The sequence below is a fragment of the Octopus bimaculoides genome, chromosome 2, assembly GCF_046866305.1.
Source record: "Octopus bimaculoides isolate indiv1 chromosome 2, ASM4686630v1, whole genome shotgun sequence".
NCBI lineage: Eukaryota > Metazoa > Mollusca > Cephalopoda > Octopoda > Octopodidae > Octopus > Octopus bimaculoides.
The window spans coordinates 194332774-194347891 of NC_142929.1; the positions used below are offsets into that span (position 1 = coordinate 194332774).

Sequence of the window (15118 nt, forward strand, 5' to 3'; positions counted from 1 at the left end):
CTTTTTTTTTTTAATTACAATCTTGTTCTCCACCCACCCTCCTTTTTGTGGTCATTTATCAACTCCCCTTCCCTGGCACACTCCCATTTCCTTCACCTTTCTCCAAATTGATTTTCACCACTGACAATGTCCCCTCCCCTCTTTGCCATTAACTGCATCACTCATATCCCTATATTCCTTACTTGTAGGCCATCTGTCCCCTTCCACCTCATACCCTAACCCAAACTTACCTGATCCTCTTTCCCTATCTCCCCCCCCCCCGTCCCCTTCACATTAACCTTGAAGGTATGTCCCAGCACCTCATCACCCCTACCATCTTCTATCCTTTTCCAGCTGGAGTAGCCATGTATCTCCTCTACAGCATGCTTCCCAACCTCATGGTTTTGGGTTCAGTTCTACTGTGCAGCACCTTGGGCGAATGTCTTCTACTGTAGCCCTGGGCTGACCTAAGCCTTGTGAGTGGATCTGGTTGATGGAAACTGAAAGAAGCCCATTGCATACATACATATGTGTTTACTCTTGTCCAGACATTATGTGATGGTAGTCATCATCATCATCATCCAAATGAGACGACTTCCAGTCTTCCTTGAGAAACATGTCTAGCCATGGGGAAATATCACCCTGCATGGAAGTGCTTGAGAAGACTTGTCGAACCGAATGCAATCGTAGCTGTGGTTGTTGCCAGTGTCATGCAATGGCAGCCATGAAAGCGTAGTCAGGACCATTGCCAGTGCCCTGCTGGTGGCAGATAAAAAAACAACCATTACACTCTCAGGGTGGTTGGCACATTATGAAGGGCATCCAGCCAGAGAAACCATGCCAGATCAGACTGGTACTTGGTACAGCTCTCCAGCATATCAGTTCCAGTCAAACCATCTAACCCATGCCAGCATGGAAAGCGGGCGTTAAATGATGATGCTGTTATCATTTGAGGGAATGTAGAAAACAGTTTGAAAGAAAGTGACAAATTAATGAAGTACGTTTGTATGACAAACAGCTATTGTCTGACGAGCTCCATTTTCAAACCACCAAACAAACCAATGAAAGACTTACCACTTAAATACTCAATCCATGTCTGAATAGATTCAGAGGGTTCTGTTTCTTTAATGTGTTTTAATGCTTCGTCTAGCAAGACATCTCCAGTTGGTGTGTCAGACTTGCAGATAATTTTACGAGTCAGTAAACTACGTCTTCTCATGCCAGCTTTTTCAAGCTCTATACGTCCCCGAAGTCCAAGTTCAATTAGAATGCAACCACGAAGACCAGATGATATGCAATCATTCCAAAATGAGGTATAGCCCTAAAAAAAAGCAAATAACAAAATAAATAAAAATGTGACCTGAAAAGGAGTCAGCTTGTGTTTCAATAGAAATATTAATAGTTAGGGATCTACTAAACCGATGGAGTGACAGCAGCCTTTAAATATGAACAGGTCGAATAAATTGTCAGAAAATGTATGATTATAAGACAAGGGTCAAAATATTTGCAGCCCATTTTGTACAGATATTTCACAACAATCCATCCAAGACCACCGCTAGTGGTTCTACGATACAAAGTCTTGTGACTTAACCCTTTAGCATTCAAACCGGCCATATCCAGCCCCCAATTTTCTTTTTTTTTTTGGTTCTAACTGGTCCGAGGTCCACAGCCTCTTACATCTACCCTACACTATCATTCTAAAAATAAACAATCATATCATTGAAATCTCAAAACTATAATTTACAATTAATTCAAAGCAATATGAATAAATAAGCATAATTACATTTGACAATCTAAATGCGAAAGGGTTAAAGGGTTCATATGCAAATTTTATGAGATTTAACAAATTTATTTTAAATACTGACTTAATTATAAAGGTAGTTTACAAAATATAAATTGATTATTTTCAAATTAATTTATTAGAAAGATCATCATGAAAGAGTTAACATTTATAGAGTAAGTCTATTTTGCTATAAAAATATTACTATAATCAGACAAATCACTGTATTTTATAAGTTTGTGGAACTGAGTTCAAATCCTCCTCTGGGTATCATCTGTAATTTCTGTGAAGTAATTTGAAGAAAGTTTTCAAAAGCTTGGTCAGTTTGCCCAAATAATGTCTTCCTTCAATTAATGATTTGGCTAATTTCCTCCATTTGTTCTTGCAGACACAAATTAATTCAACAATCCTACTTATTTTGGTTATTAAAGTATATTTTAGTGTGTGTGTATAAGCAATACAAGATACCAGAATTTTTGACTCCAGTCAGGTATAACAAACTACTCCAAATCTTGGTTAGAGTATCCGCAAAAAGGAATCAGAACAGGCAAGTATGTAATGGCATCAAGTTGTATAAGTTATAATAACTCAGATCAAACGATGCGAAAGCATTTAATATAGATATTTCAGACCATTGCATAATAAATAGAAAAAAATACATCCCTTATGCAAGGCCTTCTACAGTTAATATATTTCAAAATATAATTTTTAAATATATTTCATCAATCAGATCTTCTGGATTAGACTCCTCTGTACTGGTTTGCTAACTGAGTCCGTGAAAGGAGCTTTCTATGAAAGCTACATGATTCAATACACACATAGATACTGTATATACTCAAATAATAGTTGATCTCATGTAAAAGTTGACCCCCTATTTTTGACCAAAAAATTGAACCCCGTATAAAAGTCGACCCTGGTATTTCATGAACAACAGGACAATATTTGTGGGTCAAGGTACCGTATCATCCTGTACATAGAAATAACAGTTACAAAATTGTGTGGCCACCTTACTGTAGCCTGCTCTATAGGGGGAATGCTTGGTGCTTATAATAAAACAGCATTTAATAGTAAGCACTACGCATCTGTTGATAGATGCCACATCACCTATCAACAGGATATCACAGAATATGCTGCAAGCCTTCACACATCTTCAAGCACAAACACATGCATCACACTCGTTGTTTACATTGTGAGAAACATGTTTCACAGAGAGCACTATTGGCAAACACCACTGTCTGAATTCATACAAAGGTACGACTTTGGTAAGCCTAAAAACATTCAAACAATTGCTAGATCAGTGATTCCCATGCGACCTTTATATATTCCTCATCTCCAAATACAATAAACACATGCATCATACACTCGTCTGTTTACGTTGTGAGAAATGTGTTTCACAGGCAGCACTAGGAATTCATAGAGAGGCATAACTTCAGTAAGCCTCAAAACATTTACTTAATCGCTAGATCAGTGGTTCTCAAACCTTTTTTGCTGCAGAATCCTTCAACATTATTTTTAAAAATATGGAATCCCTGATAACTTTCAAGGAACCCTGGGATTTTGCAGAACACACTTTGGGAATCCCAGCACCAGATTAACAACTCTACACCATATTCTGGACATTTACTGGTAACTGCACATGACATCCTGCAACTCTTTTTTTTTTCATTTTTGTCGGGGATAACATATACACAAAATACGTCCCACTGTTTACCTTATAAGAATTGTGTGGCAAACGTATTCCATGAAATGGCAACTGATTGTGAGTGTGAATACAATAGCACCGAGGCCAAAATGCATTAGCGTTATATCATTGCTGTAACCTTCATACTGATCTTTTTCTTTTTTTTTTATTTCAGCTCTTGTTACATGGCATAACATCATTTGTACAGGTGTTTCTTTCTGATTTAATGCAGGGTTCAATTTGATGTGCAGCTTTTGATGATTCTTCCCAGCTACAACGATCTACGGGAACTGGGTTGGAGTCACGCCAATAATTTTTATCAGAGAAAAATAGCTTAAAATGCTTATTGCAATTTAAACATTAAAAAAGTAGGTGAGAAAGCAGAGGTCAATGAAGGGAATTTGGCATGAAAATTTAAGACTATCAGGTCAGAGTTGAGTCATAATGTCTCTTTGCAGCTCAGTTCCTGTATAGCACTCTTAGAATACAGTTGTATAGTTGAGGGTTTAAAATTTCTGTCATTTTATGTAAAAATGCCCTCCAGAAAAAAAAAACAAATATAGAGCAGCATTGAAACTAAAAGTTATTGAAGTTGCTGAAAAGACAAATAACTGTGTAGCAGCAAGAGGAACTTGTGAGAGACTGGAGAAAGATATCTAACAAACTTCAGACAATGCCAAAAAGAAAATGTGCTGAGAAAGGAAAACCTAGCAAGTGGCCACAATTGGAGGAAAAAGTTGCAGAGTGGATGCTTGAAAATCGTCAAAATGGAAAGTGTGTTACATGCACGAGAAGAATCAAAGAAAGATGGAATTTCAGATTTTAAAGCAAGTGCTGGATGGTGCTCTAGGTTCATGAGACGTTAGTACTTCGGCAGAGAACTAAGATTGCACAAAAGCTGCCTGCTGAGCTACATAAGATAATAGAATTTCATTGGTTTATACTCAGAAATCAACAAAAAGTGGGGTATGCATTATCATGTATTGGAAACCTGGACAATATGCCTATTACTCTTGGCATGCCAGAGAATCGAAATGTGAATCAAAAAGGAGGAAAAACACGAGAACCACTGGCCACAAGGAAAGTAAGGTTACTTTCGTTCTTTTATGTAGGACAGATGGTACTAAATTAAAACTGATGGTTGTTTTAAGAGAAAAACTGTGCCAAAGGAGAAATTTCCAAAAGGAACTGTCATCCATGTGCATCTACAAGGCTGGATGGATGAAGGTGGATGTAGAAAATAGATAAAGGAAATTTAGAACTTACGACCTGGTGGACTACGAAAGGAAAAGAGTTTGCTCACGTGTGATCAGTTTAGAGCTAATCTAGGGAAGAATGTTGTTGATAGCCTCCAGTGCAAAAAAATACTGATATAGCTGTAAGTGCCAGCAGACTTACAAGTGTCTTGCAACCATTAGATGTTAGTATTAATAAGCCATTTAAGAACATCAAGAGCATCAAGTGAAATAACTGGATGCATGATGGAGGAGAAGAGATATACAGGAAAGGAGGTAGCATGCAGGCTCCATCACTGCTTCTGCTCTGTGAATGGATCATTGATTCATGGAAAGAAAATAAAAGTTGAAACTGTTGTCAGACCATTCAAGAATGCATTGGATGGTACAGAACAGGATTGTCTAGGGGATGACATGTATAAAGAAGGAGTTAGGGTTAGATGTACTACCTCTAACTATGGAGAACGAAGATGAAGAGAATCCTTACGATGATATCATTCATCCTGATGACTACAAAGATTTATTCAGTACTGAAAATGATGAACAGCATTAATTTTTTAGGTTCTAAATGAAATTTTGTGCATAAAATGTTTAAAATGGACCAGAATTGTAATTTAAAGCTGTATTACCGTAAATTTCTACATCATTTTTTTTGTTTGCATAAATAAAAATTTAATGGTTTTTATTGACATTATCAATTATTTTGATTTGTTTTAAATTTTGGGCCTTAATCTTTACAGGAATTTATAAAAAATAGAAATGCAACAAAGATATTGGTACGGTAGCCTCTAATCCAGCCACAAAGAAAACGTTTTCGGTGGAGACTTGTTGGTGGTGGAAAGTGGTGGTGTGCTTCTACTTCTTTTATCAATTTTGGTATTTAAAACATCAAGTTGCATTTCATTAATTATTAATCTATATATATAAAAATGAGAATGTGTGTCTGTCTGTCTGTCTGTCTGTGTGTGTGTGTGAATCCCTAAAACTCGAGAACTACGCAACCAATTTCATTCAAATTTTACACATGCCTTACTTAGGGTTCCAGTTGTGTTTTAGTCAAAAAAAATTATTAACTTCTTGCAGAGTTCGAGCACACGGCAACATAATATCTCCTCCACTATTTAAGTATTACGTGTCAAAAGTGAAACAAAAACACTCATGTCAAATACTTTCACTTTAAAAATGAAACTATTCCACTAACTGAAACAATCACATTTCGATACTGTAGTGACAGATACTTTCACAGACAGAGAAAGAGAGAGACAGAAAGAAAGAGAGAGACAGAAAGAAAGAGAGAGACAGAAAGAAAGAGAGAGAGATGTATATGTATACATATACATGTATATGTACACCATTTCGATACTGTAATGACAGATACTTTCAGAGAGAGAGAGAGAGAGAAAGAGAGAAAGAGAGAAAGAGAAAGAGAGAGAGAGAAAGAGAGAGAGAGAAAGAGAGAGAGAGAAAGAGAGAGAAAGAGAGAGAGAGAAAGAGAGAGAGAGAGAAAGAGAGAGAGAGAGATGTATATGTATACATATAGATGTACACGTATATGTATATATATATAGATCTATACATACATGTATATGTATACATATGTGTAGATGTATATATATATATATAGATGTACATGTAATATGTACACATATATACATATATACATGCACACAGATATCTATACATATATACACCCATCACACACACAAACACACACATTCGTCATTTGTTTTCTTATCCAAAACTACGTCAAAAGTACTGAATGGATCTTTATGAAATTTGGAAATTATATTCTTTGCATAACGGCCATAACTCCCATGAAAATTCATATTTTTGATGTTGATGAAATTTTAACCCGAACATAACAGATGAGCATTATTTAGAAAATGATGTCACACGTTATCGAGGCTACCATTCTTTCTGGATGTGCAAAAGGGGATGACGTCTTTATTCCAAGAATTCCTCTTACTCCATCAGGAGCAGACATTCCTTTTACATTCAGAAGACTACAATTCCCCCTTCGTGTGACTTTTGCCATGTCCATAAACAAATATCAGGGTCAAACACTGTCTGTAGCTGGTCTTCTCTTGGAAGAGCCCTGCTTCTCACATGGACAACTGTATGTTGGCTGCTCAAGAGTGGGCAGCAACAAAAAACCTATTTGTATATGCTCCACAAGGGAAAACAAGGAACATAGTTTACAATGAGGTGTTATAATCACAACAGCAAGAAAGTATGTACATGATCACCTTCTTTTACGAAACTTCATTGACTTTCATATATTTATATTGATATACATATATATACGTGTGTTTGGGTGCGTGTGTGTATATACATCTCTATATATAAAGATGATGCGTAGTCTAGACGGCGTTTTTAGATTTCATTATTCTCTATAACCCGGGTAACGCCGGGTATTTCTGCTAGTTAGAAATAAAAATGCACCACTAATATACTGTGCCATGATACAATTGTGATGAGTGTGACTTTAACCGTGAATACGAAAATAGTGTAATGCTGTTATGATGTGAAACACACCAAATAGGTATCAGCTGTATGCACCGTATTAGGGTAGGTAGTGGCATGCTGGTACCAGGTAGACATGTCACTGGTGGTAATATAGTCTAAGTTTGATGGATACAAATAAAAGAGAAAGTGGAAATATTTATAAGAGCTAAGCAGTCTTGTTTATGGGTTTTGTTATTTACTAGGATGTGTTTTGATGCATAGAATTGGTAATATTACCGTAATTCATTATGTTTTTGTTTTTATTCACTTAGTGATCAGTTGGGCTTCTGCTACTGTACGGTACTTTGGAGTCTAGCTTGAATTTCAGCCCTCAAAAGTGGTATCCATGTAAAAGTCAACCCCATAAATTTGACCTTTAAAAATGGTCTAAAAAATTCGACTTTTACATTAGTATATATCATCACTATCATCATCGTTTAATGTCTGCTTTCCGTGCTGGCATGGGTTGGACAGTTTGACTGAGGACTGGCAAACCAGAAGGCTGCTCCAGGTTCCAATCTGATCTGGTAAGGTTTCTACAGCTGTATGCCCTTCCTAATGCCAACCACTCTAAAAGTGTAGTGGATGCTTTTTACATGCCACCAACATGAGGGCCAGTCAGGCAGTACTGGCATCAACCACGCTCAAAAGGTGCTTTTTACATGCCAGTCAGCCACAACAATGACTTCACTTGACTCAACAGGTCTTCTCAAGCACAGTTTATTGCCCAATGATTGAAGGGTGCCCTTAAATGGGTTGGTTATGCTACACTGGCATAGGCATGGTCTTACTTGGCTTGCTGGGTCTTCTCAAGCACAAACACTCCAAAGGTCTCGGTCGCTTGTGAGGCCCATTGTTCGAAGGTCATGCTTCACCACCTCATCCTAGGTCTACCTCTTCTACAGGTTCCCTCCACTGTTAGGGTGTGACACTTTTTCACACAGCTCTCCTCATCCATATGCATCACATGACCATACCAGTGCAGTTGTCTCTCTTGTACACCACATTTGATGCTGCTTATGTCCATCATTTCTCTCAAGAAGCTTACACTGTCATATATGCACACTGTCATATATGCACACTGACATTACACATCCAGTGGAGCATACTGGCTTCATTTCTTGCAAGCTTACGCATGTCCTCAGCAGTCACAGCCCATGTTTCATTGCCATGTAGTATGGCTGTTTGCACACGTGTCATACAATCTACCTTTCACTCCGAGCGAGAGGCCCTTTGTCACCAGCAGAGGTAGGAGCTTTTTGAACTTTGCTCAGGCTATTCTTATTCTAGCAGCTACACTTTCAGCGCACCCTCCCCCACTACTTTTTCTGAAACAACCATTACAATAAAAATCAGTTGTTCCCCTTCTTGGCATAAATCCAAACTACATTTCATTGACCTTCATTCCTAACCCTAATCCTTTCCTAATACCCTCATTCCTCCCATCCATCCTTGGGCTCAACTCTCAATTCACTGCAATACACTCTTCTTTCACCCCAACTGACACTTTCTAACCCTAACCCTAATTCCCTGATGTCTTCATCATGTCTCTCCAAACACCTTTTTTCAACATGTCCCTATTCTTATCACTCCGTTCACTTCTTTCTCAATTATCTCCTCTATTAGAGTCACGTTATTCTGTGTTGCCATCTCATTCTTCACAATCTCACCATATACCTCCCTTTGGATACACAACAATTTGCTCCATGTTCGGTCATGTGATGCAGATGGATGCCAACAACTCCATAAAGAAGTGCCGATCTCTCAAAGTGGATGGAACATGTGGAAGTGGGAGACCCAGGAAGATCTAGGATGAAGTACTGAAGAATGACCTAATGGAAGCTGAACCTTTCAGGTGAGATGACAAAGGGCTTAATTTACCTGACCATACTCAAAAAGACTCGTACCCTGCAGCAGACGATATAAGACCAATCCTTCTGGTGGTGTATATCACTCATGGCAGTGCCACATAAAAGTGCCCATGTGGTGACATGTAAAATCACCGTGTGGTAACATGTAAAATCACCCAGCACAAATTGTAAAGTGGTTGGCGTTAGGAAGGGCATCCACCTGTAGAAACCACGCCAAAGCAGACTGGAGTCTGGAGCAGCCCCCTCCCAGCTGGCCAGTTTGGGTCACACCATCCAACCCATGCCAGCATAGACAACGGATGTTAAATGATGGTCTTCTTTAAGTTGCTTCCCCAACACCAATCAAGAATCTGACATGATTACATTGTGAGCCTCGTATCAAGAATGACAGCTATTGAGAGCATTAGTGATAAGAGGTCAGAGGTGAGTAGGTCATTTATGATTAATGAGAAATACTTCAAAAAATGTGTGTCGGATACATTTTGTATCAGACCTTGTCAAATTTTATTGGCATTACTAAAATTATTGAGGAAATATTTGTACAGTGCCATCATCAACATCATAAATATGATGGTGGTGGTGATGATGATGGATTTGCAAAGCTATGGACCCAGTGTAAACTATGGATACATAAGAGGTACAGCAATATCAAAGGAATGCTAACTGGGAAGATATTTTTGTGTGTGGTAGATGCACAAGGCCAATAAACACCAAAGATGTACAGAAAACAGATTCCATCACATGCCAGGAGAAAAAACTGGAAGTAGTTGATAGCTTCCATTACCTAAGTAGCAGGGGTGGATGCCCTGAGAGCGTAGCTGCTACAATAAGAATAGTCTGGGCAAAGATCAGAGGCCTCTCAGAGTGAAAAGAAGACTGTATGATACATGTGTGCGAATAGCCATGCTACACAGTTGTGAAACATGGTCCATGACTGCTGAGGACAAGCGTGGGCTTGAAAGAAATGAAGCTAGTATGTTCCGCTGGATGTATAATGTCAGTCTGCATACAAGATAGAGTGTAAGCGTCCTGAGAGAAAAGTTGGGCATAAGAAGAAACAGATGTGGTATGCAAGAGAGACGACTGCACTGGTATGGTCATGTGATACATATGGATGAGGACAGCTGTGTGAAAAAGTGTCACACCATAACAATGGAGGGAACCTGTGGAAGAGGTAGACCCAGGAGGACCTGGGATGAGGTGGTGAAGTACGCGCTTTGAACGTTGGGCCTCACAGAGGCAATGACAAGTGACCGAGACCTTTGGAGATATGCTGTGCTTGAGAAGACCTGTTGAGTCAAGTGAAATTGTTGTCATGGCCGATGCTAGTGCTGCCTGACTGGTACCCATGCAGGTGGCACGTAAAAAGTACCATTCGAGCGGAGCTGATGCCAGTGCCAGTGGCATATAAAAAGCACCATTCGAGCATAGTTGACTTCAGTCCTGCCTGACTGGCTCCCATGCCAGTGGCACTTAAAAAGCACAATTTGAGTGTGGTCGATGCCAGTGCCACCTGACTGGCCCATGTGCTGGCAGCATGTAAAAAGCACCCACTACACTTGCAGAGTGGTTGGCATGGAAACTGAAACACACAGTTTGTCTCTTGATGTTTACAAAGTTGCATGCTGAAGGAACTGTGCTTGACCTGTTATAAACAGCAGTAACTTTCAATTTAATCACACCTTACCATCTTCAAAAAGCATAGATTTGAAAGAAAAAGTTGATGGCATGGTCATAACTGGAATGATTTCCATCACAGAACCTACCAGATCTGGGTGATAACAGCCATAGTAACATATTGGTCAGGTTAGCCCAAGTAGTGATATCTAGTTAAATAGTGAGAAAACTTTAGAAGGTCATACAGCTCTAAAAATAATTGCTTCAATGAAAATTACCACCCATTGTCATCATTGTTTTACATCTGCTTTTCATGCTGTCATGGATTGTCACAGTAGTTCCTGTCCTCCTACAGGGGTTGAGGGACCATGTCATGCTTGTACATTTTATTTCAGCTTGATACCTACAGCTGAATGCCCTTCCTAACACCAACCACCATACAGAGTACACTGAGGGTATTTTATCAGGGTAGCAGCACAAGGGAGGTTACTTTGTACTCCACAAGACAAAAGAGATCCCCACTGATTTACACTGTCCAATGAGAAGTGCATAGAAGAGAGGGCAGTAGAATAAATGAAAAAAAGAAACCTTAATCTTGCTAAGTTAACCATAAGGCCCTTAGATTCTAGGTTTTTCTTCCAGTATTTAATGGGGTTTTTTTGCCTCTTCTTCTACAACTTTTGTGAATCAGTTTTGAGATTGGAATAAATTTTACCTCTTTTCAGACAAAAAAGTGCCAAGTAGAAGAAAAAAGACAAAAAGCGTTTTTGAGACCTGCTTCTTTTTCTATTTAATCAAGGTTGCAAACCTTCCGTGGTCACTCAAGACATTTGTTCTGTGTATGGAGAAGGTGCTATCAAGGGAGAGGAAATTCAACATCAGAGATGCTCTACATTCCAGTCAACCTGTTCAGTTCAATGAAGAGCACTTCAACAACAAACTCATCTGCAAGGACCCATGTCAATCCGCTAGGGAATCGGCCCAGCAGATGGGACGCTCTCATATCATCACCACTTAAGGGGCAATCCAACTGAAACAACCTGACCAGCAATAAGACATGCTTCTTCAGCATGACAACACTTGCCCCCCCCACCCCTTCCAACACTGCTAATTTGACCAAACATGTTATTCAAGAACTCTGTCAGGAAGTTTTACAAAACCTACCATATTCTCCTGATCTAGCACCTTCAGGTTATCACCTTGTTTTCAGTCCCTCCCAAACAGTCTGTGAGGTGTTTCATTCAACAATGATGTGGAGTTGAAAACACAGCTTGATGGATTCTTCAATTAAAGACTTGGTGGTTTCTGCCACCAAGGCATTGGCCAAGCCAGTAGGTCATGAACAATGAAGGAGAATGTATTACGGACTGATTTGCTAAAATTGTTGGTGAAAAATAAGGATTTATATAAATAGCAAAAAGGACATACATATTTATCTGACAATCCAGTGATAAAAAAGTTTGCTTCCCAGCCACACGGTCCTGGGTTCAGTCTCACTGCATTGCATAGTACCTTGGGCAAGTGTCTTCTATTATAGCCTAGGGCCAACCAAAGGCTTGCGAGTGGATTTGGTAGATAGAAACTGAAAGAAGACTGTCATATATGCGTGTGTGTGTGTATGTGTGTGTGTGAGAGAGAGAGAGAGAGAGAGAGAGAGAGAGAAAGAGAGAGAGAGAGAGAGAGAGAGAGTGTGTATTTGATTGTCCCCCACCACTGCTTGTCAACTGGTGCTGGTGTGTATGTCCCTGTAACTTAGCAGTTCAGCAAAAGAAACCGATAGAATATATACCAGGCTTAAAAAAATAAATACTGAGATTTATTCATTTGACCAAAAAATTCTCCAAGGTGGTGCCCCAGCATGGCCGCAGTCTAATGACTGAAACTAGTAAAAAATAAGAGATATAAAGTAATATTTTATATACATACACACAACACATACATATATGTATACATACACACACTATGCACACAACACTGTGAATGAGGACTGAAATAGATTTAAATATTTGAAAGCCTAGCTGTTACAGGAGATTATAAAAACAAGTACATTCCTAGGTTTCAGATTTGTAGAAAAAAAAAGAGGGAGACCATTTCACAGTTTGTTCCCTACCCCTCAGAAAACATACGCAGATTCCTTCTCTAATTAATGGCATAGAATAGTCAACTGATATTATTACTCAAGTGGATAGCTTAGTCTACATGTTTGTGCGTTCGACAGCTGGTCATTAAATAAACATTTATGCATCAAGAAAATAGGACACGAAGCCTTCAAAACAGTAATATGGACCTTGGGGTACTGATTTAAAAAATCTACCTCAAACATAATGTTGTACCCAGAAAATGTACACAACTTCACTACTTGCTTTTATTATCCTCTTTACCTCAACCAACCCATCAAAAATAAAGAATCCCTTCCCACTTTCTAATTACAAAGTCATTATCGTCATCATCATCACACACCTGCTTCTTTTTATAATGGCACAACTTCTCAGTCATCTGCTTTCACACACATTTAAAAGTAGTTGTTGTATACATTCACTAAAGTATTATATATATTTTGTGTATGTCTCCATATACTACTAAAACTCTGTGGTTGCTTGCTTGCATGCGTCCTTGTCTGTAATTTTTAATACAGCCAAATCGGTGTGTAATGGGAAAATGCTCTGCAATTAAGGTACCCTTGAAATGTGAATACAAACGGAATAAAACAAGTTTCATGTAAATCAGACCACGGATTCCCGAGATACATGGGTTTTTTTGGGTACCTTCATAAATAACCAAAACAACACATAATGGGAAAATACTCTGAAGGTAACATAACCCTAAAAATACGAATTGTTTGTACAGTGAATATTTTTATTTCAGCTTTCTTTAAACAGATAATATTTTAATAATTAAAAAGTATTTCTAAGTCAATATTGTACCTTAAATACATTTACATTATGAGCTCCTATCACTTAATCTTTAATTAATAATTTATCTTCCATTTCACAGCATAATATTGTTTAGTTCCCTGTCTATATACATACTTTGTCATTTTTTCATTTAATAAGTTTTTTTCCCCCTCTTCTCCTTTCAACGTCATATTGTCACATATTTTACATATTTTAATTCTACATGGAAATTTTAATATTTGTGGTCACAAATAAACGCCATTTTGTCACGTGACACACATCATATAAATTCTATGCTTCTTGGGTAATACTACAGTCAACAAAGAACCTTCGTTAAGATAAGTGATGTTCTTTTTATTAATACTATTGAACGTCCAAATTCATTTAATAGTTAATAACACTATCTTTTTATATGTTTTCTTTTTCTTAATCTACAGAAAGTATTTCCTCATTAGATGATTTATACCTTTAACTTGATAGATGACTATTATTATAAAACCTTGACACTTCATTTATTGTACTAAATATTACTTAAATGTACAGATTTTTCTACTTTTTCTTATTTTATTTCCTTTTTAAATATTAGGATACATTTTTTGAATTTACAAGACCTGAAGAGTGTCCTCATTCTGAATGGAACTTATCTTGATCGATTTATTGTAAATTGCCCAGATCTTTTTCACTTTTTTGTGGCCATGAAATGCGCGTAGTCTTTCATTCACTTTCGTTTTTACAAATTTACTAAACTGAATTAAATTTTTAATCTAATATTTTATAGATTTTACGGATTACAAAGTTTCTCTTGGATTTTTTAGATTTTTAAACTAGTATTTTGTATAGTACGCTTTTCTTGGTGGTGTCTGATCTCCGTCAGCGTTTGAGTTGCACCATGGTGGCTCTTCTCTAAATTATTAATATATATATATATATATATATATATATATATAGGCATAAGTGTGGCTGTGTATTAAGAAGTTTTCTTCTCAACAACATGGTTCTGCATTGTCTGTATGGCACCTTAGGCAAGTGTCTTCTCTTATAGCCTCAGCTAACCAAAGATTTGTGAGTAGATTTAGTAGACAGAAACTGAAAGAAGCCTGCCATATGTATATATATTTGTGTGTGTCGCCCACCACTGCTTGACAACTGGTATTGGTATGTTTATTTCTCTGTAACTTAGCTGTTTGTCAAAAGAGACCAACAGAGTAAGTACAAAGCAAGACTTCTACACAGCTTCAGTCTATCAAATTCACTCACAAAACATTGGTTGGCATGAAAAAATGTGAGTCCTGGGGTTGATACATTCAACTAAAAAATTCTTGAAGATTGTGCCCCAGCATGGCCACAACCTACTGACTAAAATAAGTAAAAGATAAAAGAGAGAAGATATACATATGAAGAGTCAAGAACAGTCACCTAATACACCAATAAATATTACTTCAACCATTTTGTCGTATTGGGCCCAACATGGATGGTAAATGTTCAGACATGTTTAAATGAAATGTCTGTAGTGAATCTTGCGGGCATGAAGTGGATCCGATGCACCATGGCTAAAT

At 37.8% G+C, this 15118-nt stretch overlaps 1 protein-coding gene across 4 annotated transcripts in view; it reads right to left on the reverse strand.

Moving 5' to 3' along the window:
• The window catches only part of LOC106881941 (Golgi phosphoprotein 3 homolog sauron), a 110696-nt gene that overhangs the window by 43652 nt on the left and 51926 nt on the right, over positions 1–15118 (reverse strand). For all 4 annotated transcript variants that reach the window (XR_016240872.1, XR_016240871.1, XM_052965835.2 and 1 more), the window contains exon 2: positions 1054–1300. Coding sequence is in view for 2 of the 4 variants with exons in the window: in XM_052965835.2 (XP_052821795.1) it covers positions 1054–1300 (247 nt within the window). In the remaining 2 variants the exon portion in view is untranslated. The remainder of the gene's footprint in view (positions 1–1053; positions 1301–15118) is intronic.